Raw genomic sequence first — 25,608 nt, 5'->3', positions numbered from 1 at the left:
TGGAATTTATTGAAACTGACATGTTGTGCCGTAAGTATAAAGAGAAATTTTTAAAAATATTTCATTAGTTGTTTCTGACTCTTGGATTGAAAGCATATTTCTGGAAATTGAGCTCAATGTGTATCTGACTCAATCCACTCTGACTGTGGAAAGGATGTTCTCCAATCTGACAACTGTAACATACCTGCTGGTTGGCAGAAGCAGATGGTCATACTTGGCTTTGTACTGAGGAAATATTAAATTATCTTGGTCCATCAAATATTTGCCTGGAGGAAGAGAGAGATACCATCATTTCTGAGTAGAAAGACATCAACCGATCAACACAACATTCAGGTCATGATCATGATACTTCTGTATTTAAACAGAGCAAGGTCTGGTTCCAAAGCAACATTGATCTGCTGCCAGTCCTTTTCTGTTTGCGAAATTCTGAAACAGTTTACTCAGATGAAAGAAAACTAACCAGCACATGCACAGCTCCAAAAATAGATGATGATTACACAGTTCAATGTTCAGCTCCCAAAAAAACCCTAAATGTTGAAGGAAGAACAGCTGGCACTACTATTACATTTAGATACACTGCCCTTTATTCCCCAACAATTCAACGTCTATTCGCAACAAACAGCGGTAAACAGAAGCCAAACAATGAATTCCCATCAGTGTTTAGGAGAGGAAAGGGTAGTGAAGGTTTCAAGCTGGGATAGTGTCCCTTTATGAAGCTCCAATTGAGCTCATCCCTGGGTCATGTTAATAACTCCTCCCTCCGGCTCTCTCACAATCTAATCAGGGGGCAGAGAAGCTGGCGGCCAATCGGCCCATCCTCTGTGCTCCCCCATTCAATAACATCACGTCTGATCTTATTTTAACTATGGTATTTAATCCTACTGACCCTCATCCACAAATATTAAATCCTTTAAGAAAGTAACATAAGTTGAAAATAGTAACATAAATGAAATAAGTGGAACACACTTTTATTAAGGCAGAATGTAACTATTGGAGAGAGTCTTGCTTCACAGTGTTCGTCCCTGTTTCTGGCTCAGGAGGCGTGCGCAAAAATCAGACCGGGAACAGGGATATGCAATAACGTCTCTGGGCCTCGATTTAGTGTATAGTGGACAACAGATGTTAGTGTCAGGTATGCTGCAGACAGAAACCTTGTGATGTATTGTATGCCACAACGAGAAACCCAGGTGTTTCTGTTTATTCACTCTAGGGACGTGGACGTCGCTGGCTGAGCTTCGCCTTTATTCCCCTTTGAGCAGGCGGTGGTGAGCTACCTTCTGGAACAGCTTTTGTCTATGTCCTGCCTACAATGCCATGAACAGGAAATTCCAGGTAAAAACAGTGACTGCAGATGCTGGAAACTAGATTCTGGATTAGTGCGGCTGGAAGAGCACAGCAGTTCAGGCAGCATCCGAGTGGCAGTAAAATCGACGTTTCGGGCAAAGGGCTTTTGCCCGAAACGTCAATTTTAATTCTCCTCGGATGCCACCTGAGCTGCTGTGCTCTTCCAGCACCACTAATCCACGAATTTCCAGGGTCTTGATCAAGCAACAGTAAAGGAAAGGGGATATATTTCCAAGTGATTATGGTGTGTGGCTTAGAGAGAAACTTGCCCTCTATCAAGTTGATGCCTCCCTACATCAACTGCATTTAACTTTTCTGATGGAGGTTGCCCCAAGTTTGGAAAGTTTTACAATTTACAAAGCTTTAGTATTACTTTTGTAAACTTAACAAAACTTTAGAGCTCTGTGAGATAATATTTGATCCCAAGATTAGGCATACAGATTGGGAAGAAAATAAACAAACAAATATAAAGCCTGGGAACAATTTCGAATTCAGGGCAGAGAAGATGACCTGAGGGTTGCAGTGAGAGAGAAACTCACTGAGATACTTGTTGAAAGAGAAGGAGAACTTCTTCAACATAGAATCCTTACAAGAGGATTCGCAGTAAGTTGAGAATCAACTTCATGGACTTCACCAGTTTCCTCATTTCCCCTCCCCCAACCTTACATCAGTTCCAACCTGCCAGCTCAGCAGCATCGTCATGACCTGTCCTACCTGCCAATCTTCCTTCACATCTATCTGCTCCACCCTCCTCTCTGACTTACCACCTTCATCTCCACCTCCATCCACCTATAACACTCTTAGCTACCTTCTCCACAGCCCCACCCCACTCTCATTTATCTCTCCACCCTGGAGGCTCCCAGCCTTATTCCTGATGAAAGGCTTTTGCCCAAAACATCAATTTTCCTGCTCCACGGATGCTGCCTGACCTGCTGTGCTTTTCCAACACTACACCAATCTTGACTCTGATCTCCACCGTCTGCATTCCTCACTTTCACCATAATTTAGAATTCAGCAAGCGATGAGACAAAGGGCATTGATCAAGAAAGAGAGAATGAGGACTGGAGTAAGCTTGCAGATCGTTTGAAAAAGAAACTAACTGTTAAAGTATTGATAAATGTGTAAAGGAGAAATGGAAGAAAACATGGGTTGGTGAACACAAAGATAGGTCTCTTACGATCAAAAGTAGGAAGCCTATATTAGGGAGCAAAAATGGCTATCCATCCAAATATGTAACTGTTGTTCTCTGATCACAAAGGACGACACCAATGATGCACCAGGAAATTTGGGGGACACAGAGTTCAGTGAGAGGGAAAAATTGAAACTAATCAATATTGTTTGGAAAATTGTGTTGGGACAATGGATAGGATTAAAGCTGGGAAACAGTAGGGCCTGATCATCCACATCCCAGAGTACTTAACATAGTGGTCACAGAAATAGTGAATGGTCATGTTCCAAGATTCCATAGACATTGCAATATTTTCCACAGATTGTGAATTAGCTAATGTAACCAATCTATTTGAAAAGCAAGTTAGAGATAATCTGGGAATTATAGGCCACTCAGCCTGCAGGGAAAAAAAACTTGCTGAAAATGTGTTGCTGGAAAAGTGCAGCAGGTCAGGCAGCATCCAAGGAACAGGAGAATCGACGTTTCGGGCACCAGCCCTTCTTCAGGAAATACTTGCAGAGTATCTGCAGAAAAAAAAAGTTTGGGACCAAACAAAGTCAGCATATCTTCGAAGGGCCTGTTCCTGTATCATAATGTTCTATGTTCTCAACTTAGCAAATCTGCTGGGATAGAGGTGATAAGCAGATGGCGTCATTTGGATGTTTCTTTTGACAAAATCCCACATAAAACAAAATAAAGAACATGGTGCTGAGATGGATTTTAAAAAACTTGTTGGCTGAAAGAGGTAATAAATGAATCATTTTTTTCGATGGCAAGCAGTGACTAGGAGTCATGGCAAAAATCATTATTAGAATTCTACTCTTCACAATATAGTCACAGTGATTTAGAAGAGGAAACTAAATATAATATCTCCAGATTGACAGATGACATGAAACAGTTTTTTTTCGATTAGATTCCCTACAGTGTGGAAACAGGCCCTTCAGCCCAACTAATCCACACTGACCCTCTGAAGAGTAACCCACCTAGACCCGTTTCCCTCTGGTTAATGCATCTAACACTATGGGCAATTCACCATGGCCAACTCACCTGACCTGCACATCTTTGGAATGTAGGAGCAAACCAGAGCACAGATAGTTGCCCAAAGCTGGTATTGAACCTGGGACCCGAGTGCTGTGAGGGACCAGTGCTAACCACTGAGTCACCGTGCCGCCCTATGGTGAGCTGTGAAAGAAGATGCCTTGTGATTATGTTGAAAAGAAGTCAATGGGCAAAAGCAATATATTGTGGATAAATGTAAGGTTTTTAGTAAGGACAGTCAGAGTTGATAAAAATGAAACTGGAAGAGCACAGCATCAGAGGACCAGCAAAGTCAATGTTTCATTTGCAAATACAAATAAATCATATATTAGACATCGACAACTGAGGTGAAAGCATCTCTTGAACACTATGCAAATAGTAAGGGCATTCTTGAGAGGGAGATTAGGAAATTAAAGAGGGGGATACCAGATAGTCTTGACAGATAAGGTTAAGCATAATTCAACGAGATTCTACAAGATCTTTCAAAGCAAGGTAACAATGAGGGAGAGAAAGAGAGTAGGGCATCTTAAAGATCAAAAAGGTAGTTGTTGTTGTTATCGGAGCCTTTTCACTCGAAAGGGAATGCAAACTCAGCAGACAGGCAGAACTCAGGCAAGTGGAGGTTTATTCATGTAAAACTTAGCTAAAACAGGGGCAAAGGATTCTCTCCAGAGGCCAGCCCTGAAAGGGAGATTATGACATACTCTGAATTTATAACACAAAGCAGTATTTTTATAAATTTGCTGACAACAATTGCATACAACTTGATCACTTTGATCCTCCCTCATACTTCGTAAACCCAATCCTATAAGACACCAAATCAATGACAGGCATTCCTTTAACAGGCCTCAACTTCCCATGACCACATGACATTGAACAGACACTATTATCACTCATCCTTGCCATCTTTCTATGCATCCTCTTCATTCACATTCCAAAGTTTATTGCTGGACTCCTTCAGGCCTCTCAGACTGGCTTTATCTGTGAGTCAGTTTGAATTCTGTTATTTGTTGTATCTCAAGTGCTTTCTTTACGGAATTCTGTTTTTCCTCTTATATTTCCTGATGTCCTAATTATGTGTGTTAAAAATACGAGAGACATTTAGTTTTAACTAGTTGCTATAAGATTTGTAAGAATGCTTTCTGTTCTGGTTAGTTAAGCTTAGGTCTGTTTTTTAAAGACTTCCAGCATAGATACATGGAACCAAAACATTTATGCCTATGTGTGAAAGTTAGTAAGTTTTCAGAAGTACCCTCATTTGCCCTGGACAAAATAGATTACTCAGAGCCATTAATGACAATGTACTTATGGTAGACATTTGTCAGCCATTTTGTGGGAGCAGACATGGGCCATTTTGTTACCAGCAGATCCAGTTCACCTCTGCAGTTCTGATTGAATTTCAGAAGATGTGAGAGGCAGAAAATGCATTTTCACATCAGTTTTTACTGGGAAGCAGGCAAACTCAGGAAAATGAATATTGATGCTTTGAAAAGTGTTCGCATTACAGAAGAGGAAATGCTGGAGGTCTTTGAAAACAAAGTTGGATAATCTCAGAGACCTGATCAAGTATATCCCAGGACATTATGGAAAGTTAAGAAGGATATTGTGGTGCCCCTTGCAGAAATATTTGTATCATCTGTAACTATGGTGAGGTGCTGGATGATCAGATATTGGGTAATATTTTGCCATTATTTTAAGAAGGGATGTAGGGAGAAGCCTGGGAAGTATAGACCTGTGAGTCTGACCTGTGTGATGGGTACATTGTTGGCGGGGATTCTGAATGATAGGATTCAAATGTATGGTTTGGGAAGGAGTGGTAGGAGAGGGCAAGGAATAATTAGGATTTGTCAGGATTGTTTTGTAGAAGGAAATTATATTTCCCAAAGTTGATTGAGATTGTTGAGGGAGTATCCAAGAAGGTTGAGAGCACTATGGTAAACATTATCGACTTGAAGTTTGGTAAAGGCTTTTACAAGATTCTGCGTGGTAGACTAAATAGCAAGGTTAGATTACATGGGATTCAGGCTGAGTGTGCCAACTGAATATAAAATTGGCATAACAGCAGGAGATTGAGAGGAGGTGGACAGTTGCTAATTAGACTGGATGCAAGTTACCAATGATGTTCCACCCCAATCGGTGCTGGCTCCACTTTTTTTTATGTAAATGATTTAGATGAGATTACAGAAGGCATGGTTAGTAATTTTGCAGATGTCATCAAAATTGGTGGGATAGTGGACAGTGAAGGATCTCTCAGATGAGAAACAAATCTTGATTAACTCGGTCATTGGCATGAGGAATGGCAGATGGAGTTATTGAGGCATTGCATCTTTACAAAACAAACAAGAGTAGGACTTATACAAGTAGGGCCTTGGGTAGTGCTGTTGAATAGAGAGACCTAGTTGGCCAGCTGCATATTTTTGAAGTTTGCTTTACATGTAGACAATGTGTTGAAGAAATCATCTAGCGTGCTTGCCTTCATTGCTCAGACCTTTGAGGACAGGAGTTGGAGGGTTGTCTTGAGGTTGCATAGGGTGTTGATGAATCCCCTTCTGGATTACTGTATCAAATTTTGGTCACCCTGTTATCAAAAGTATGCTATTGAGCTGGAAAGGGTTCAGAAAAGATTTACTAGGATGCTGATGGGAATGGAAGATTCCATTGCAAGAATAGGCTGGGACATCTGTCCTCTGGAGCCTAAGATCTTGATGGGTGATAGAGTTTTGACAATTATGAGGGATAAAGGTAAGGGGAATGGTAGGTATCTTTTTCTGTGGTAAGAGACTGCAAGACTATGAGACACATTTTTAAGGTTTAAAAGGAAAAAGATTTTAAAAGTAAGTTTTTTTAAAAATAGTATAGATTGTGTGGAATTAACTTCGAAAGGGGGTGATGAATATGGACACAGTCACAATGTTGAAAAGACATTTGGATAAGTATATCATTGTTAAGATTTTGGAGGGTTATGGGCCAAGAACAGACAGGTGGGACTTATCTAGTTTGAGATTCTATTGGGTATGGACTGGTTGAACAGTAGGATCTGTTTCTGTGCTATTTGACTGGCCCTTGCAGTGAGGAAACTGTTCTGGTTTGATCAGTTCATTTTGAAACCTTCTAAACGACAGCAGAAAGTCTCATTCAGAGCACTGTGCAATCAAGCAACAGCTTCGGTGTATGGAAATTTAACTGTAAAATGAATCGGTGGAATTCAAAGGTAGGGCACTTCTGTTTGGCAGAGGTGGGTATTGCAGATGCTGGAGATTAGAGGGGTGCTTGAAAAGTACAGCAGTTCAGGCAGCATCCGAGAAGCAGGAAAATCGATGTTTCAGGCAAAACCCTTTCCTGCTGCGCTTTTCCAGCACCACTCTAAAGTTGACTCACTTCTTCGTTTGCCAGAGATCAAAATCAGGGTCATACCCCACAGGGGCGGGAAACTCCCGAACTGGCCCAGTATTAAACAGCAACTTGACCAACTCGAAGCAGCTGAAAAATGACTGTTGCCTCCATTATGCTCGCTGTCCATGGCCAGGGAAAGGACCCTACACAGGAACTCATCCGAGAATAAAACACCGAGGGTCAGCGACCACTCATTATAAACTTACTCGCGGCACTGGAGCAATTCAGCTCTTTCTAAATGCAGTTCAAGATAACGTGAAACTGCCTGTGAGCGAGGAGTATAGGGACTGAGTGATTCATTGATAAGACAATAATTAAAGCGACGAAACTGCAGACATCTACAAGGAATAAAAATAATGTACTCCGAGCACTGTTAAGATTGCGTTGTATCAATATTCCATGAACTTTTCACGCTCCTTGTGCTACGGCTCAAACGGTGAACAGTCATTAGGAAAGGACAGTATCGAATAAGACAGGGACTGAAACCGATATCAGTTAAAGGAAGGTAATTCAATCCGACAGACGGGAGTGTTCAGCTCCTTTCACAGATGCTGTGAGTGGCTCTTAAAAGAGCCTTTGGGTTGTCAGATTCAAGAATGGTCTCTTCACTTTTTAGCGGCGCCCCCAGCGGCGGTTTTCTTGGGCAGCAGCACGGCCTGGATGTTAGGCAGCACCCCGCCCTGAGCGATGGTCACCCCTCCCAGCAGCTTGTTGAGCTCCTCGTCGTTGCGCACGGCCAGCTGCAGGTGCCTGGGGATGATGCGGGTCTTCTTGTTGTCCCGGGCCGCGTTACCGGCCAGCTCCAGGATTTCAGCCGTCAGATACTCCAGCACCGCAGCCAGATAGACCGGCGCTCCGGCACCCACACGCTCAGCATAGTTACCCTTTCTCAGGAGCCTGTGAACACGGCCCACCGGGAACTGCAGGCCAGCCCGGGACGACCGAGACTTCGCCTTGGCGCGACCTTTCCTCTTCTTACAGACATGGTCACATACTCGGTAAAAACAATGACTGCAGATGCTGGAAACCAGATTCTGGATTAGTGGTGCTGGAAGAGCACAGCAGTTCAGGCAGCATCCGGTGAGCAGTAAAATCGACATTTGGGGAATACAGGCAGAGAGCCTGAAGGGTGGAGAGATAAGCTAGAGCAGGGTCGGGGTGGGGAGAAAGTAGCATAAAGTACAATAGGAGAGTGGGGGAGCGGATAAAGGTGGTAGGTCGGGGCTGGGGGGAGGGTGAAGTGGATAGGTGAAAAAGAAGATAGGCAGGTAGGACAAGTCATGGGGTCAGTGCTGAGCTGGTGGTTTGGAGCAAGGGTGAGGTGGGTGAAGGGGAAATGAGGAAAGGGTTGAAGTCCACATTGATGCCCTGGGGTTGAAGTGTTCCGAGGCGGAAGATGAGGTGTTCTTCCTCCAGGCCTCTGGTGGTGAGGGAGCAGCGGTGAAGGAGGCCCAGGAGATCCATGTCCTTGGCAGCGTGGGAGGGGGGGTTGAAATGTTAGGCCACGGGGTGGTGTGGTTGATTGGTGCGGGTGTCCTGGAAATGTTCCCTAAAGCGCTCTTCTAGGAGGCATCCAGTCTCCTGGAGACCACATTGGGAACAACGGATACAATAAATGATATTAGTGGATGTGCAGGTAAAACTTGGTAGGGTGGAAGGTGAGCACCAGGGCATTCTGTCCTTTGTACGGTTGGAGGGGTGGGGTCTGAGGGCAGAGGTGCGGGATGTGTATGAGATGCATTCGAGGTCATCTTTAACCACGTGGGAAGGGAAATTGCGGTCTCTAAAGAAGGAGGCCATCTGGTGTGTTCTGTGGTGGAACTGGTCCTCCTGGGAGCAGTTACAGCAGAGGCAGAGGAATTGGGAATACGGGATGGCATTTTTGCAAGAGGTAGGGTGGGAAGAGGTGTAATCCAGGTAGCTGTGGGAGTCAGTGGGTTTGTAAAAAACGTCAGTGTCAAGTTGGTCATCATTATTGGAGATGGAGAGGTCAAGGAAGGGGAGGGAGGTCTCAGAGATGGTTCAGGTAAATTTAAGGTCAGGGTGGAATGTGTTGGTGAAGTTGATGAATTGCTCAACCTCTTCATGGGAGCATGAGGTGGCACCAATGCAGTCATCACTGTAGCGAAGGAAGAGGTGGGGAGTGGTGCCGGTGTAATTACCAAAGAAAGAGACAGGCATAGCTGGGGCCCATACGTGTGCCCATGGCTACCCCTTTGGTCTGGAGGAAGTGGGAGGATTTGAAGGAGAAATTGTTAAGGGTGAGGACCAGTTTGGCCAAACAAATGAGATTGTCGGTGGAAGGGTACTGTTGGGGACTCAGGAGAGGAAAAAAATGGAGGGCTTGGAGGCCATGGTCATGGCGGATGGAGGTGTAGAGTGATTGAATATCCATGGTGAAGATGAGGCATTGGGGGCCGGGGAAACGGAAGTCTTGGAGGAGGTGGAGGGCATGGGTGGTGTCTCGAATGTATGTGGGGAGTTCCTGAACTAGGGGGGATAGGACAGTGTCGAGGTAATAGAGATGAGTTCAGTGGGGCAGGAGCATGCTGAGACAATGGGTCGGCCCGGGTGGTCAGGCTTGTGGATCTTGGGAAGGAGGTAAAACCGGGCAGTGCAGGGTTCCTGGACTATGAGGTTGGAAGCTGTGGGTGGGAGATCTCCTGAGGTGATGAGGTCTGGGAGTTGATGGGGGTTGGGTCATGGTCGAGGGGGCGGTAGGAAGAGGTGTCCTCCAGTTGGCGTTTGGCTTCAGCGATGTAGAGGTCACTGTGCCAGACTACCACTGCGCCCCCTTTATCTGCTGACTTGATGATGAGGTCAGGATTGGAGCAGAGGGTTTGGAGGGCTGCATGTTGTAAGGGTGAGAGGTTGGAGTGGGGGAAGTGGGTAGACAGGTTGAGGCGGTTAATGTCCCGGCGGCAGTTGGAAATGAAGAGGTCGAGGGCAGGTAATAGGCCAGCGCGGGGTGTCCATGTGGATGCAGTGTGTTGGAGGTGGGCGAAGGGGTTCTCAGAAGTGGGCGGGAATCCTTATTGTGAAAGTCCACTCGGAGATGGAGAAAGAAGTGTTCTACCTCACGGCGTTTATTAAATTCAGTGATGCGTGGATGGAAGGGGATAAAGGTGAGTCCTTTGCTGAGGACTGATCGTTCGTCCTCAGTGAGGGGAAGGTCTGGAGGGATGGTGAAAACTCGGCAGGGCTGGGAGCTGGGAGTAGGGGCAGAGCCAATAACTGGAGTGGGTGAGATGGTGGGGGGAATGGGGGTGGAGTCATGAGCTGGGGTGGTGTTCCCCTCAGGATTCTGGAAGGGGGGATACTTTCAAAGAGAATGCTGCACTCCGCCCACATCGCGGCCTCTTCTCCCTTCGGGAGGAATGGTAAAACGGCCGTTTCTGATTGGTCCCATTGTTCAGCCCCTCCTAATGTTGTTTCAATTCCCAGTCAGATATCTGCCTCATTCCCCAATCCGGAGAGGAAGGCGGAAAGTACCGGGGCCAAATTATCAACCTCTCGTTTACAATTTGAAAAGCCCGCCAATATATACCGAAAAGTAGGCAGTTTAAACACAGAAGGATGCACGAATACTCGCGATAATTTACTTCTACATGAAAAGTGTGCCCTTTACATTAAGTCTCTACCTCATTCCCTAGCCTACTGGAACCTGCCCATTTCTGAACTTGAATTGGGATTTTCCAAACGTTAAACATAAGCGGAACCAAAAAAAAGGCGCCAAACCCTGCACTCTGCAACTAATCATTTACTTCATATTTCAACAGCACCCCGATGTACTGATACAACATGAGAATACGTTCTCCCGAGTCAGTGCATTAAGTGAACACGATCGTTCGAGAATATTTTAAAGTTACCCTCCCTATTGCACACGATCATAGATCGATACAAAATAAACCTCCACATTCCCTCTGCCATTTCTGCAGCTGTTCTACTTTTACTTCGGTGCATTTGTCAAGGCTCTGCATCCGGACAATACCCATGCGGAGATTTGGAAATTAAAAGTAAAGTAAAATCGGACTCAAAGGGAAACCTTTTTTTGTTTGCCGGTAGGTGCTGGGGGGCACTTGGTTTGATGGGGATGAAACTCCGGGTTCATGCTCCACCGGAGTGTGTAGCTCCAGAACTGATCGAATAACAAAGACATATGCAATCAGCTGAAAAATGACAGTAGCGTCTAACATGACCTCTCTGCCCAGGCAGGGACCTCAGGATACACATGAACGTATCCGAGAAAAAGGCGCGAACGGGCTCAGCGATCACTCAATACTGGACCGAACGTTTATCAAACACAAATCTAGTAGATATATAAATTGAAAAACACAAACAGAACGATTTAGCTGTTTCGCGGAAGTTGTGGGTGGCTCTTATAAGAGCCTTTGGGGTGTGGATGTGTGTATGTTTCAGTGCAGTCCTTCACTTGGAGCTGGTGTACTTGGTCACCGCCTTTGTACCCTCCGACACGGCGTGCTTGGCCAGCTCCCCGGGCAGCAGCAGCCGCACGGCGGTCTGGATCTCCCGGGAGCTGATGGTGCTGCGCTTGTTGTAATGGGCCAGGCGGGAAGCCTCCCCCGCGATGCGCTCGAAAATATCGCTGACGAACGAGTTCATGATGTTCATGGCCTTGGAGGAGATGCCGGTGTCGGGGTGAACCTGCTTCATCACTTTGTAGATGTAGATGGAGTAACTTTCTTTCCTGGGCCGCTTCCTCCTCTTGCCGCCCTTCGCTGGCGCCCTCTTCACCGCTTTCTTCGCGCCCTTCTTGGCAACTTGACCCTTCTTTTCCTCAGCCATAGCGCCGCTCAGTCTCAGACACAGAATAAGAGAAAGCGGGCTTGGAGCTCGCACTTTATAGACTGACGGCGGCAGCAATGCTAATGAGGGATGGAGGAAATCCGGGTTTCTGATTGGCTACGTGGTAGGCATTGTAGCTTCTCTCTGATTGGCTAGTTTGGGACTCAATGTGGATCTGTGAAGATCTGCAATGTCATCGGAAACACAAAGCGAAATTTTCTGAAGGGTTCAAATGCCGAGCTCACTCTAAACTGTGAGATTCTAATTATAAGGTATTCTGCATCTTTTCTTTTCCATTTTAAAATGGCATCACATTTGTTGTCAAGTGAGAAAATGCACTGCAATCTGATAGGCAGTGTGTTTTACTCCTGGAAATGACGGAACTACTCGACAATTGCATTGTGTTGGAGGAAAATGGGAGTTAAGGAATGTTCTCTTTTGGTTGTGTTTCTTGCTCTACAGTCTCTGAAAATGAAGGACATCCTACCATCATCTACTCTGTAAACTCCCTTCAATTATCTATTCGCCGATTCTTATTCAAATCTCCAATGATTATTAGCCAAAATATTCTTACGTTACTCAGAATATCTGACAGTGTGTGTATCATTGTCAATTCTAATCTGATTACCTCAACGACTAAATGGAACGGACGTACTGCGACCTGTGCCTTTTGCTTTCTGCTGACAACATGTTCAGCTCCTCAATCAGTGTCAGCAGTGTCCTGCTAATAGTTCAGTTCCTGAAATCTTACTTTGCACTACATTAGAATAGAAATTATTCGGCGCATTTCAGTTTCTAGCAGGATTTTTTATCATTATAAACTTTGCTAAGTGGATTTTGTCTGAATTTTATTTGGTTACAAGTCATTTGTACTCATTCTGAACTGGTCACTTATTGAAGGATTATTTTGAACATAAGTACTGATGTGAATTTTAATTGTGACAATCTCATGTTATTTGTTTTATCACTGTGATCCTCTGATTACACTGTGAACGATATTGTGTTCTTCAGAATTTCCGGTTGGTTAAGGATTAGTTTACCTCTTGTTAGTGGCTGTGTAAAATGGGAGTGCGGTTTTTGATCTGCCCATGTGTGCCTTCAGGAGGTGAATGATTATTACTCTCTCACAATCTGTCCCTGTCAGTTTCTGATATCTCAACGTGTGAGTGTAGTAATCAGTCTGTGTCTGTCAGCGATTACGTTCGTACAATTATCGTTCAATCCCAAAAGGTCACTGTTGTGAGAATGTGTAAGTCATTACCATTGCAGTGTCTATCAGTCTTTCCTATGAGTCAGTCTCTGCTCAATGAATATGTCTGTGTAATTATCAGTCTCCCCCTATCAGTTTCTGCTATGTGTCTGTGTGAATGCTTTTATCAGTTTCAACTTGTCAGTTTCTGCATTGTAAATATGGTCATTAATCTTCACCTGATGTTTTCTGGTTTGTGAATATAAGAGTTTGGTTATCCATTTGTATCAGTCAGCTTCTGCTTTGTGAATTCCTGAATTTGGCTTAATCTGTTCCTGAATGTTTCTCTGGCGCGGATATGGCAGTGTAGTTATCTACCTGTACCAATCTGTTTCTATTATGTGAATATGAGGGCAGTTATCAGTTAGAATGATTGTGTGGCTTTAAAAAGGTGTACATTGTCCTGTGCACAGTAGTTAACATACAACACAATAAAGAAGGAATTGGAAAATCTTAACTCTGTTGGATTACTTAACAGAATAATGGATACAGTAACTCTTCCAAGTTAACTGTTCCAATGTAGTAATATCCCATAAACATTCTTGGCAAAAGACAAATTCAATAAAATAGATGGTCTTACATCCGACTCCAGTAGCAGAAAGAGAATCTGCAGCTTCTGACTGTAACTGAGAGGGGAAAACTAGCTTTCGCATCTTCAGGACGCCAATAGTTTTGCTGAAAGCCAAAACTAAAAATGTTGTTCTGTGAGAGCTTGACCACACTAACTCAGGCTGCCTCTGTTGTTCCAACTATAAAAAAAGCCTCAAACTGTTTACTCTTGCAGCTCTGGTAGACTTCTCGACACTTCTATCACAAAACCTCTCTTCAACAAGAAAGAAAGGACATAATAAATATCTTAAAGCCACAATATCATCAAACCTTCCAACCCTCTTAAAAAGAATCCATCAATATACAGAGATAGCCTAATTTAAAAATATATATATTTTACATTATTAGTAAACAATACATATACATTTCATTGACTTGAAGCATGCAAACACTCACTGCGACAGTCCACTTTTTCCTGCTAAGAAATGCTTCCATCTTTTTTCATCAAAGTTGTGATGGCACCTTGGCAATGAGGTTCTGTCATCCTGCCATGTATATAATTTGCAAATTGAATGGCTGCAATAATAAACTTCATCTAAACAGTCTGTAAATTTTGTCCTTAAATTTCTCCAAAAACAATAAACACAAGGGCTCCTTCTCAAACATGAAGTATTTCTGTTGATGAGTCTTCAGGTTTCTATAAAGATACTAAATAGACCTCAAACTGTTTGTCTAGTGGCTCGGTGTCTCTGCCTTAAAATTGCTCTTCAAAAACAAAAGGACAAAATAAACCTCTTCAAGCCACAATATTATCACACAGTGTCCATCTCTCACTTCCTGCATTGTGAATATGAAAATTCATTTATCGACCTGTACTTGTCCATTCTTGCCAAATGAACATGTAAATGTTGTCATTAATTGTCCTTGTCAGTTATTGCAATTCAAGCGTTTGACTGTCATTATAAATCTACCCCCTCAGTTTCTGCTGTGTGAATGAGAGTTTAGTTGTCAACCTGTATCTGTCAGTTTCTGCAAGGTGTAAAAGTGTGAGTGTCAATATACGGCTGACAGATTTTGTTCTGTGAATAATTATCAAAATGTACCTGTCAGTTCATGTTCTGTGAAATGGCAGTATTATCAAAGGAAGGACAGAAAGGGAGGCAAGAGAGGAGGGGGAGTGGCATTTTTGATAAGTTAGACCAGGGAATCCCAGTGGATGTGGTCTATCTAGACTTCCAAAAGGCCTTTGATAAGGTGCCACACGGGAGGCTGCTGAGCAAGGTGAGGACCCATGGTGTTCGAGGTGAGCTACTGGTATGGATTGAGGATTGGCTGTCTGACAGAAGGCAGAGAGTTGGGAAAAAAGGTTCTTTTTCAGAATGGCAGCCGGTGACAAGCGGTGTCCCGCAGGCTTCAGTGTTGGGACCGCAGCTGTTCATGTTATATATGATCTGGATGAAGGGACTGGGGGCATTCTAGCGAAGTTTGCCGATGATACGACATTAGGTGTACTGAGGAAGTGGGGAGGCTGCAGAAGGATCTAGACAGTTTGGGAGAGTGGTCCAGGGATTGGCTGATGGAATTCAATGTGAGCAAATGCGAGATCTTGCACTTTGGAAAAAAGAATACAAGCATGGACTACTTTCTAAATGGTGAGAAAATTCATAAAGCCAAAGTACAAATGGATCTGGGAGTGCTAGTCGAGGATTCTCTAAAGGTAAACGTGCAGGTTGAGTCTGTGATTAAGAAAGCGAATGCAATGTTATCTCCAGAGGGTTGGAATATAAAAGCAACGTTGTGCTACTGAGACTTTATAAAGCTCTGGTTAGGCCCCATTTGGAGTACTGTGTCCAGTTTTGGTTCCCACACCTTAGGAAGGACATACTAGCACTGGAGTGTGTCCAGCGGAGATTCACATGGATGATCCCTGGAATGGTAGGTCTTACATAACGGTTGAGGATCCTGAGATTGTATTCATTGGAGTTTAGAAGATTAAGGGGAGATCTAATAGAAACTTACAAGATAATGCTAGGAAATTGTTTCCATTAGGTGAGGAGACTAGGACCCGTGGACACAGCCTTAGAATTAGAGGGGGTAAATTCAGAACAGAAATGCGGAGACATTTCTTCAGCCAGAGAGTGGTTGGCCTGTGGAATTCATTGCCACAGAGTGCAGTGGAGGCCGGGACGCTAAATGTCTTCAAGGCAGAGATTGATAAATTCTTGATGGCACAAGGAATTAAGGGCTATGGGGAGAATGCGGGTAAGTGGAGTTGAAATGCCCATCAGCCATGATTGAATGGCAGAGTGGACTCGATGGGCCGAATGGCCTTACTTCCACTCCTCTGTCTTATGATCTTATGGGATAGCATTACAGCAGTGCTGAGGGAAGATATTTCTGGAACTACATCAAGGGAAGTTATTTGGGTGGAACTGAGAAATAAGGAAGGGATGATCACCTTATTGGGATTGTTTTATACACCACCTAAGAGTCAGAGGGAAATTCAGCAACAAACTTGTAAGGGGATCTCAGCTATCTGTAAGAATATTAGGGTGGTTATGGTAGGGGATTTTAACATTCCAAACATAGACTGGGACTGTCATAGTGTTAAGGGTTTAGTTGGAGAGGAATTTGTGAAGTGTGTACAAGAGAATTTATTTGATTCAGTACGTGGATGTACCTACTACAGAAGGTGCAAAGCTTGACCTACTCTTGGGAAATAAGGCAGGGCAGGTGACTGAGGTGTCACTGAGAGATCACTTTGGAGCCAGTGACCATAATTCCACTAGAAGAGGAAGTGCTGGATATCTTGAAACGCATAGAGGTGGATAAATCCCCAGGACCTGATCAGGTGTACCCTAGAACTTTGTGGGAAGCTAGAGAAGTGATTGTTGGGCCTCTTTGCTCAGATACTTGTATCATCAATAGTCACGGGTATGGTGCCAGAAGTCTGAAGGTTGACAAACATGGTGCCATTGTTTAAGAAGGGTGGTAAGGACAAGCCAGGGAACTATAGACCAGTGAGCCTGATGTCAGTGGTGGGCAAGTTGTTGAAGGGAATCCTGAGGGACAGAGGTACACGTTTTTGGAGAGACAAGGACTGATTAGGGATAGTCAACATGGCTTCGTGTGTGGGAAATCATGTCTCACAAACTTGATTGAGTTTTTTGAAGTAAAAAAAAGAAGTGATGAGGGCAGAGCAGTAGATGTGATCTATATGGACTTCAGTAAGGCGTTTGACAAGGTTCCCCATGGGAGATTGGTTAGCAAGGTTAGATCTCATGGAATACAGGGAGAACTAGCCATGTGGATACAGAGCTGCTCAAAGGTAGAAAATAGAGGGTGTTGGTGTACAGTTGTTTTTCAGACTGGAGGCCTGTGACCAATGGAGTGCCACAAGGATCGGTGCTGGGTCCACTACTTTTTGTCATTTACATAAATGATTTGGATGTCAGCATAAGAGGTACAGTTAGTAAGTTTGCTGATGACACCAAAGTTGAAGGTGTAGGGGACAGTGAAGAATTACCTCAGATTACAACAGGATCTTGACCAGATGGGCCAATGGGCTGAGAAGTAGCAGGTGGCATTTAATTCAGATAAATGGGAGGTACTGCATTTTGGGAAGGCAAATCTTATACACTTAATGGTCAGGTCCAAGGAAGTGTTGCTGAACCAAGAGACCTTGGAGTGCAGGTTTATAGCTCCTTGAAAGTGGAGTTGCAGGTAGATAGGATAGTGAAGAAGGAGTTTGGTATGCTCTCTTTTATTTGTCAGAGTATTGAATACAGGAGTTGGGAGGTCATGTTGCAGTTGCACAGGACATTGGTTAGGCCATTGCTAGAATATTGCATGCAATTGTGGTCTCCTTTCTATCGGAAAGATGTTGTGAATCTTGGAAGTGTTCAGAAAAGATTTACAAGGATGTTGCCAGGGTTGGAGAATTTGAGCGAAAGAGAGAGGCTGGACAGGCTGGGGCAGTTGTCCATGGAGCATCATAGGTTGAGGGATGACCTTATAGAGATTTACAAAATCATGAGGGGCATGGATATGATATATAGACAAAGTTTTTTTTCCCTGGGGCCGGGAGTCCAGAACTAGAGGGCATAGATGTAGGGTGAGAGGGGAAAGATATAAAAGAGACCTAAGGGGCGACTTTTTCACACAGAGGGTGGTATGTGTATGGAATGAGCAGCCAGAGGAAGTGATGGAGGCTGATACAATTGCAACATTTAAAAGGCATTTGGATGGGTATATAAGTAGGAAGGGTTTGGAGGGATATTGGCTGGTGCTGGCAGGTGGGTTGGGATATCTGGTCGGCATGGACGGGTTCTGACCGAAGGGTCTGTTTCCATGCTGTACATCTCTATGACTCTAATTTGCCCCTGTCAGGTTCTGCATTGTGAACATGAGAGTGCACTTGTTAATCTTTCTGGGACAGTTCCTATTGTGTAAAAGTGAATGTGTGTTTACCAATCTGTCTGTGTCAATTTCTGACATCTGAATGTAATTTTAGTTATCATTATGTACCTGTCAGATTTTCTTTTATCTCTGCGAATGTAAGTGTCACCTTCGGTCTCTACCTGACAGCAGTTGAATTTGATTATTGATCTGAAATATCAGTTTCTAACTGGATGAAAATTTGAGCACATTTATTCATCAGTGTCAGATATCAGAAAGTATCAGAATATGAAAGTGTAGTTGTCAAACCATTCCTATTGGTATGTGCAGTGAAAAGTGTGTCACTTTCTGTCACGTGAATATCTGAGTGTCACAAATCTATCCATGACAGTGCCCGCTAGGTGGATGGGATATGTGTGTTTTTGAGTGTGCAGGTAACTGCCCTATCAATTGTGTGTTGTCATCAATGTCATTTTGCCTGTCTCTGCAATGCCAACTATTGAACAAACGTATCAATGTTTGCTTGTCAGTTTCTGTTTGTCAAAGGGACGTAACTCGCTGGCAGCTACTAATATTCTCTGTGAGGATGTGATTCGTTATGAGATACTTGTTATGAGGGTCATTTTGAGAAAGTTCATAGCCTTCAAACTTGACTTTAAACATTTAGACTAAAATGTAATGCCGAATTATAGAATACATTTACTGCACTAGAAAATAGACAGGCAGGAAGGCTCAGAAATGGTGGGAACTTAAAGATAGGGACACCTGAGCTCACCAAGTAATAAGACAATTAAGAACATTTGTCTTAGCATTGGTGAATCTGTGTGAGCAGGACACCAAGTGATAAAATTCACAGCCGATCCCTTGAAAAATTAATGACCGTGTTTGATTTATTTTTAGATTACTTACAGTGTGGAAACAGGCCCTTTGGCCCAATAAGTCCGCACCGACCCGCCACCCACTCCCCTACACCTAACACTACAAGTAATTTAGCATGGTCAAATCACCTAACCTGCACATTTTTGGACTGTGGGAGGAAACCGGAGCACCCAGGGGAAACCTACGCAGACACAGGGAGAATGTACAAACTCCACAGTCAGTCGCCTGAGGTGGAAATTGAACCGGGGTGTCTGGCGCTGTGAGGCAGCAGTGCTAACCACTGTGCTGCCCATGATTCTGACCCTGAAACGAAACTCGGTACGATCAAAAACTTTGTAATTAACGATTAGATGCTGCCAACTTTAATGGATTCTTCTTACCTCTTGCAAGCGGGGCAGACACAAAGAAAAAAAAAACTTTGCTGACTTGAGAGTTCAAAAGGACACTACAAAGAGAGACGATTTTAGTGCTGAAGCTGTTGGTGTCAGTAGAAAATTAACTCTTAATGCTTATCTGCTATGGATTGATTTTAATTGCACTTTGGAACTTTATCATGGTATTGAGTAGCCAATACCAGTTATTAAATACAAACTCTGTAAAAGGTAATATTGATGAAGCCCTCTAACTTACTTGCTGTTTTTGCAGGCCACTCTACAGACCTTACAGACTGCCCCACTGTCAATTCTAACTAGTCAGATCTTATGTCTTATTTGAATTTGAAACACAATCTTGAAAAGAAGGCATGTTTAACTTGAGATTAATTAATCATTTTAGATACAACCTTGCAGTACCATTTCAGCCTCAGGTACAGAATGATTCTGTGTTCAAGATAAAAAACAGGATTCTGCTCCCAGCTTAAAATTATTCTGAACCTAACATTGAAGAGACTCTGACACAATCGGTCAGGAAGCCATTTTATGATCAATGGTTTGCCCTCCTTGTTAAGAAGCCATTTCGTAAAACAATTGTATCAGACATGTGAGCTGTGCAAGGTTACCTTATGGACTCTCCAATTACTCAAACTGGTATATTTTTATGATAGGAGCTTATCTCGCTAGCAGGCTGGGTATGTTTTTCCCACTTGATGAATGGCTTTGGGCCTATAAGAGTGATTAGTCAAGCATACACAGACCTGTCAATTAACATTTCGTCCTTACAAATTATTGTCTTTCACTGTTATCTGGATTAGTGGTGCTGGAAGAGCACAGTGGTTCAGGCAGCACCCGAAGAGCAGTAAAATCGACGTTTCGGGCAAAAGCCCTTCATCAGAAATACAGCCTGAAGTGTGGACAGGTAAGTGAGAGGAGGGTGGGGTGGGGAGAAAGTAGCATAGAGTACAATAGGTGAGTGGGGGAGGGGACTGAAGGTGATAGGTCGGGCTGGGGGGGAAAAAGGGTGGAGAGGATAGGTGGAAAAGAAGATAGACAGGTAGGACAAGTCAGGACAAGTCTAGGGGACAGTGCTGAGCTGGGGGAAGGGGAAAACAGGAAACTGTTGAAGTCCACGTTGATGCCCTGGGGTTGAAGTGTTTCGAGGCAGAAGATGAGGCGTTCTTCCTCCAGGCATCAGGTGGTGAGGGAGCGGCGGTGAAGGAGGCCCAGGACCCCATGTTCTCGGCGGAGTGTGAGGGGGAATTGAAAATGTTGGGCCGCAGGGCGGTGTGGTTGATTGGTGCGGGTGTCCCAGAGATGTTCCCTAAAGCGCTCTGCTAGGAGGCGTCTACTTGGGTGGCCATTTTAAGGGATCTATGTACCTGCACACCAACATCCCTCTGTTCCTCCACACTGCCAAGAATCCTGTCCTTAATCCTGTACACAACTTTCAATTTCGACCTTCCAAAATGCATCACCTCGCATTTATCCAGGTTGAACTCCATCTGCCAGCACTCAGCCCATCTCTGCATCCTGTCAATGTCCCGCTGCAGCCTACAACAGCCCTCTACACTGTCAATGACACCTCCAACCTTTGTGTTGTCTGCAAACTTGCTGTCCCATCCTTCAATCCCCTCATCCAAGTCATTAATAAAATGTGTGAAAAAGTTAACCCTCAAGTCACTTTTAAATCTTTCCCCTCTCACCCTAAACCACTGCCCTCTAGATTTGGACTCCCTGCCTTGGGGAAAAAAGAACTTGGCTACCACCTTATCCAAACCCCTATTTCTGCAACAATATACATATGAAACATCAAGGACCACTTAATCTGACTCTAGCCTTGGATTGGAAGTGCACATCTAAATCGTTCTTCGATGTGATGAGGGTTTCTGCCTCTCCCACCCTTACAGGCAGTGGGTTCCAAATTCCCTACCACCCTTCGAGTGAAAATGTTTTCCCTCACATCTCCCTCTGAACCTCCTGTCCCTTACCTTCAATCTATGCACCTCCCCCAGTCATTGAACCCTCCTTCAAAGGGGTGGGGGCAGTTTCTTCCTGTCTACGCCCCTCATCATTTTATACATCTCAATCATGTCTCCACACTCTCAATCTGCTCTGTTCTAAGGAAAACAACCCCAGTCTATCCAATCTCTCTCCATCACAAACTCTCCAGCCTCCCAAAGCAACATCCTGGTAAGTCTCCCTCTGCATGCTTCCCTAGTGCCATCATATTGCTCTGATCATGTCAATTTGTGTAGAGGTGCTTAAAAACTCACTGAAATGGCGATATATTTGCTGTTCAGGAGAGACACTGCCTGCTGGTTAGAAACAGCATAATGCCCTCTTGACTTTTGCTGATGTTGATGATTGTGTCTACGGTTCTGCAGTGGTTGGAGTATTCCCATTAAATCTCCTCACCATCCTTACAGAAAATATATTCAACTGGGGTCAAACAGAGTAGTTTAACAAGGTGCTGTCTCCCTCCACTACCTTATTTCCAGTGTGGGCACTCAGCTCTAGGACTGACACAGTGATGCCTGTGATTAAAGCAAACTGTTAGGCACTTTTCTAAGGCAGGAGTTGTTGTGTTCAGCAACAAACAGTACTCTCACCATACAGTCAGAGAAAGTCACAGAGTCACTGAGAGTCAGAGAGAGACAGAGGGTCACAGAGAGGCAGGGAGAAACAGAGAGAGACATAGACACACACAGGGACATAGAGTTTTAAAGAAACACAGTCAAACAGAGTCAGAAAGAGGCACAAAATCACAGTGTCATCGAGATTAATCGACAGAGTTAAAGCAAGTCATAGACAGGCAAAAAGAGAGAGATAGAGACCCATAAAGAAAGAGACCTCGCGGTTTGGACAAGAACAATCGACATAATCAGAGAATTAAAGCAAGCCATAGATAATCAAACAGTTACAGGGAGAGAGAGAGAGATGTATAGAGAAGGGGAGAGACCTCGCGGTTTGTACAAGATACCTCACTGGGAGGGGGGATCTCTCCTGTCCCCCTCCACCCCCCAATAACCACCATCCTGACCCTCGGGAACGGGACATGTTGACACAGTCCGCTCTCCCTCGGCGCTTTTCCTTCCCGCGTGGCCCCGGCGCCATTTTAGCTTCAGGCCCCGCCCCCTCAGGCCCCGCGCGAGATGGCGGTTAACGGCCGCCTCGTGCCCCAAGTGACCGTTAGCAGCTGCTTCAGGGGAAAGACTCTTTAAAGGGACAACCCTTTCAGGAGAGAGAAACAACAGGGCCGGCTCCGGGACTCACCAAACTCAATAATAATGACAAATACACACACAGACAGAGAGGTGGGAGTGAACAAGAAACTGTGCGGCGGCACATCAAGACCAAAGGCCACTCTCCTGAAGGACGGCTGCCCCCGGACTCGAAACATTGACTCCGCTTTCTCTCTGTCTGTCTCTGGACAGATGCTGCCAGACCTGAAGCACAAACAAGGTCCTCGGGGGTGAGTCCGAGTTCAGGATCCTATTAAGGTTCGGTTGGCAGATGGATGACAGTGTGGGAGGGTATACAATGGGATTAGAAGAATAGAGACAGAGACTGTTTCCTAAATGGGGAAAGGTTTCTGAAATCTGAAGCACGAAGGGACTTGGGAGTCCGAGTTCAGGATTCTCTTCAGGTTAACAGGCAGGTTCAGTTGGCAGTTAGGAAGGTAAATGTAATAAAAAACAAAGAAAGTTTACAGCCCAGGAACAGGCCCTTTGGCCCTCCAAGCCTGAGCTGATCCAAATCCACTGTCTAAACCTGTCGGTCAATTCTTCAGCATCTGTATCCCTCTGCTCCCCACCTACTCAGATATCTGTCCAGAGGCATCTTCAATGAAGCTACCTGCCTGCCTCTGCTGGCAGTGCGTTTTAGGCACCTACCACCCTCTGTGTTGAGTAATTGTCGTGTTTATCCACCTTAAACTTTTCATCTCTCACCTTGAACACGTCACCCTTGGAAAAAAACTTATCTCTATCTTCCCTGTCTATACCCTTCATTACTTTGTAGACCTCAATCAGGTCCCCCCTCAATCTTCTAATTTCTAATGAAAACGATCCTAACCTACTCAGCTTCCCTTCATAGCTAGCACCTTCCATATCAGGCAACATCCTCGTAAACTTTCTCTGCCCCCTATCCAATGCGTCCACATCCTTTTGGTAATGTGGCGACCAGAACTGGACACAGTATTCTAAATGTGGCCAAACCAATGTCTTGTAGATTTTTAACATGACCTGCCAGCTCTTATACTCAATACCCCATCCAATGAAGGCAAACATACCATATGCCTTCTTGACCACTCTACCCACCTGTGCAGCAACCTTCAGGGTACAATGAACCTGAAATCCCAGACCTCTCTGCTCATCAATTTTTCCCAATACTCTTTTACCCATTTACTGTATAATTCGCTCTAGAATTAGACTTCCCAAAATGCATCACCTCACATTTACCTGGATTGAACTCCATCTGCCACTTTGCCACCCAACTGTCCAGTCTATCTATATTCTCCTGTATTCTTTGACAGTCCCCTATGCTTTCTGCTACTCCACCAGTCATCTGCAAGCTTGCTGATTAGTGGCTTCGGCACTGATACCTGTGAAACACCACTGGTCACCTTTCTCCTTTTCAAGAAACTCCCTTCCAGTACTACTCTGTCTCCTGCTCAACCAGTTCTTTTTCCACCTGGCTAGAACACCCTGCACACCATGTGACTTCACTTTCTCCATTAATTTACCTTGGAACCTTATTAAACGCCTTACTAAAGTCCATGTGTATGACATGTACAGCTTTTCCTTCATCTAACAACTTGGTCACTTCCTCAAAGAACTCTATTAAGTTGGTAAGGCACGAACTCCCCTGCACAAAATCATGTTGCCTATCACTGATCAGCCCATTCTTTTCCAAATATAAATAGATTTTTTTCCTTCAGTACCTTCTTCAGCAACTTTCCCACCACTGACATCAGGCTCACTGGTGTGTAGTTACTCAGAATATCCCTACTACCCTTGTACAGGGGGACAACATGAGCAACCCTGCAGTCCTCTGGCACCTCACCTGTGTTTAATTTTCCCAACATTGACTGGGATACACTGAGTGCCAGAGGTCTGGATGGGGCAGAATTTGTAAGACACATTCAGGACAGTTTTCTAGAGTAGTATGTCAATAGTCCAATGAGGGAACGGGCCATATTGAACCTGGTGTTGGGGAATGAGCCAGACTAGGTGGTAGAAGTTGCGGTGGGGATTCCTTTGGGAACAGTGACCACAATTCTGTAAGTTTTAGTATACTCTTAGACAAAGATGAGAGTGGTCCTAAGGGAATTGTACTAAACTGGGCCAAGGCCAATTATCTCAAAATAAGGCAGGAGCTGTGAAATGGGGATTGAATACAGCTATTTGACGGGAAGTCCAGATTTGATGTGTGGGAGGCTTTCAAAGATAGGTTGAAGATTGAAAGCAAGGGATAGGGAAAACAAGAATCGTGAACCATGGATGACAGGAGAAATTGTACAACTAGCCATGAGGAAAAGGGAAGTGTTCATAAGGTCCAGGCAGGTAAGAACAGAACGGACCCTGGAGGAATATCAGGAGAGTTGGACCAGTCTTAAACGAGGAATCAAGCGGGCTAAAAAGGGTCACGACATTGCTTCAGCGAGCAGAAGTATGGAGAATCCCAAAGCCTTTTATTCTTATATAATAAGCAAGTGGGTAACGAGAGAAAGGATTGGTCCACTAAAGGATAAGGAAGGAAGGCCGTGTATCAAACCTGAGAAAATGGGGGAGATTCTGAATCATAACTTTGTATCAGTGTTCACGGAGGACAGGAACATGATGACTATTGAGATTAGAGGTAGAAGCTTGATTACTCTGGATCATGTTGAAATCAGTAGGAAGATCTGTTGGGGAGATTACAGGTTATTAAGGTGGACAAATCCCCAGGACCGGATGGGATTTATCCCAGGTTGCTAGGGGAGGCAAGAGAGGAAAGAGCTGGGGCCCTGACAGATATTTCTGTTGCACCGGGTGTTCTTCCTCCAGACTTCGGGTGGTTATGTTAATGTCCAGATTTGAGACAGCCTAGGGAATCCCTTGTGGACTCAGACCTGTAAATCCTGGATATCGTACTTTTTGGAAGTCTGGAATAAAAACCTCTTATGCATAGTTTAGTTTAATTTTAGTCATCCCCTTTATTCACTAATAGCATCACTGTTACAACATAACACTGATACCTATAAGCTAAACTAACGAGTTCTAATAACCTAGGAGAGTGGGGTACCATCTCCAAATGCCCCAGCAGGCTATTCCAATGTACTGTCACAAAGTGTCTGCTTTTATACAAAAGTTTACAAAAAATTGCATGCTCTTAATTAGACAGATAACAGTGAAAGACAATAATTCGTA

General features: G+C 44.3%; 2 protein-coding genes and 2 long non-coding RNA genes across 5 annotated transcripts in view; all 4 read right to left on the bottom strand.

Moving 5' to 3' along the window:
- The window catches only part of LOC140470801 (uncharacterized), a 678,281-nt gene that overhangs the window by 113,154 nt on the left and 539,519 nt on the right, over nucleotides 1-25,608 (bottom strand). The window lies entirely within an intron of this gene.
- The window catches only part of LOC140470792 (uncharacterized), a 67,740-nt gene that overhangs the window by 8,165 nt on the left and 33,967 nt on the right, over nucleotides 1-25,608 (bottom strand). The window contains exon 2 of the long non-coding RNA XR_011956711.1: nucleotides 185-266. This is a non-coding gene — a long non-coding RNA (uncharacterized lncRNA). The remainder of the gene's footprint in view (nucleotides 1-184; nucleotides 267-25,608) is intronic.
- LOC140470595 (histone H2A-like) lies at nucleotides 7,485-10,938 on the bottom strand. Its single transcript, XM_072566648.1, has 2 exons — nucleotides 10,897-10,938; nucleotides 7,485-7,914 (listed from the first exon to the last, which is right to left on the bottom strand). Exons 1-2 carry the CDS (start codon nucleotides 10,936-10,938, stop codon nucleotides 7,549-7,551), a joined length of 408 nt encoding a protein of 135 aa, XP_072422749.1. The 3' UTR covers nucleotides 7,485-7,548.
- On the bottom strand, nucleotides 11,372-12,486 carry LOC140470993 (histone H2B type 1-M-like). Its single transcript, XM_072566904.1, has one exon. The coding sequence runs from the start codon at nucleotides 11,747-11,749 to the stop codon at nucleotides 11,372-11,374; it is 378 nt and encodes a 125-aa protein (XP_072423005.1). The 5' UTR covers nucleotides 11,750-12,486.

Source organism: Chiloscyllium punctatum, chromosome 52 (genome assembly GCF_047496795.1).
Source record: "Chiloscyllium punctatum isolate Juve2018m chromosome 52, sChiPun1.3, whole genome shotgun sequence".
Taxonomy (NCBI): Eukaryota; Metazoa; Chordata; class Chondrichthyes; order Orectolobiformes; family Hemiscylliidae; genus Chiloscyllium; species Chiloscyllium punctatum.
This window is presented reverse-complemented; position numbering and strand designations above follow the sequence as displayed.